A 1,002-nucleotide genomic window follows, 5' to 3' on the forward strand; every position below is an offset into this window, starting at 1 on the left:
CTAGATCATATACAAGAATCATCAGAGGGATCTTCTTCATCTACCAAAGAATATTTCAAGCAATTTTTTGATCTTTGACGGATTTTGAAATTATTAGATTTGTTTAGAGATTTGTGACATATTTGTTTGATTGCTTTCTCATATATTGCATATTAGAGATTTGATTGCATTTATTTTCTCATATATCACATTAAAAATACCCCCATTTTTTGCAAAAAGTAGACATCTTTTCATGCAATAGGTGTGGCGACATGTTTATAAAAACTGTAAGTTTTGGGGCTAGATATTTAAATACATTGGAATGGAGGGGTATATTTGCCAATCTTCTTTGTGATAATTGATATATTAAAATTTTATTTTATTTTTAAATTATTTGGGCAGAGGTATGATACACTGTTTGAGAGGAATGGGAAGATGGGGAGCTTCTACCTGCAGTCAAAAGTTCATAGGGCCAAGGAGTGTCTAGAGGCTGCATATCAGAAGAGTGGCGAAGGAACTCAATAACCAGGTTCAATTAAATTGAGTTTCCTTGTAAACCCTAAGATTTGGCATAATTTGTAATTTTTGATTTGTTTAAATTCTGATTATAAGGTTTTGTTCTGTAATGGGTGTAATATATGAAAGAAATTGTTATCTTTAAAAGAACATATATGTTAAGTCCGTGTATGTTTTGGTTGATTATTTTTTTAGGCTTATTTTTAAATTTTTTTAATTTTTTAATACATTGAATTTATTATAATTCATAATGACTCGGGAGAGCTATACTAAGACAACTAAGTTATTCACATTAATTTATAGAGTATGATGAAGTGTTTTGTAGAGAGGTGCAAATGTTGGGGATATAATCGTTCATGTGTTCAAATTGGGGAATAAGGAATTATAATAAATTTCAGTGTAAAAATCGTGCACTTGTATGGTGGTATGTATGCCCAAATTTAAATTTTGAGGTTAGATATATGAGTTGAAGAGTATGTATGTATGTATGTATGTATGTATGTATGT

At 29.6% G+C, this 1,002-nt stretch overlaps 1 protein-coding gene across 1 annotated transcript in view; it reads left to right on the forward strand.

Moving 5' to 3' along the window:
* Nucleotides 1-681, forward strand: part of LOC110037877 (mitochondrial import inner membrane translocase subunit PAM16 like 2-like) — a gene marked incomplete at its 5' end in the record, with an annotated part of 5,359 nt that extends 4,678 nt beyond the window's left edge. The window contains one exon of the mRNA XM_020742604.1: nt 308-681. Within this exon, the coding sequence (XP_020598263.1) occupies nt 308-504 (197 nt within the window). The remainder of the gene's footprint in view (nt 1-307) is intronic.
* Between the last annotated feature and the right edge of the window lie 321 nt (nt 682-1,002).

Source organism: Phalaenopsis equestris, unplaced genomic scaffold (assembly GCF_001263595.1).
Source record: "Phalaenopsis equestris unplaced genomic scaffold, ASM126359v1 Scaffold226236, whole genome shotgun sequence".
Classification (NCBI taxonomy): domain Eukaryota; kingdom Viridiplantae; phylum Streptophyta; class Magnoliopsida; order Asparagales; family Orchidaceae; genus Phalaenopsis; species Phalaenopsis equestris.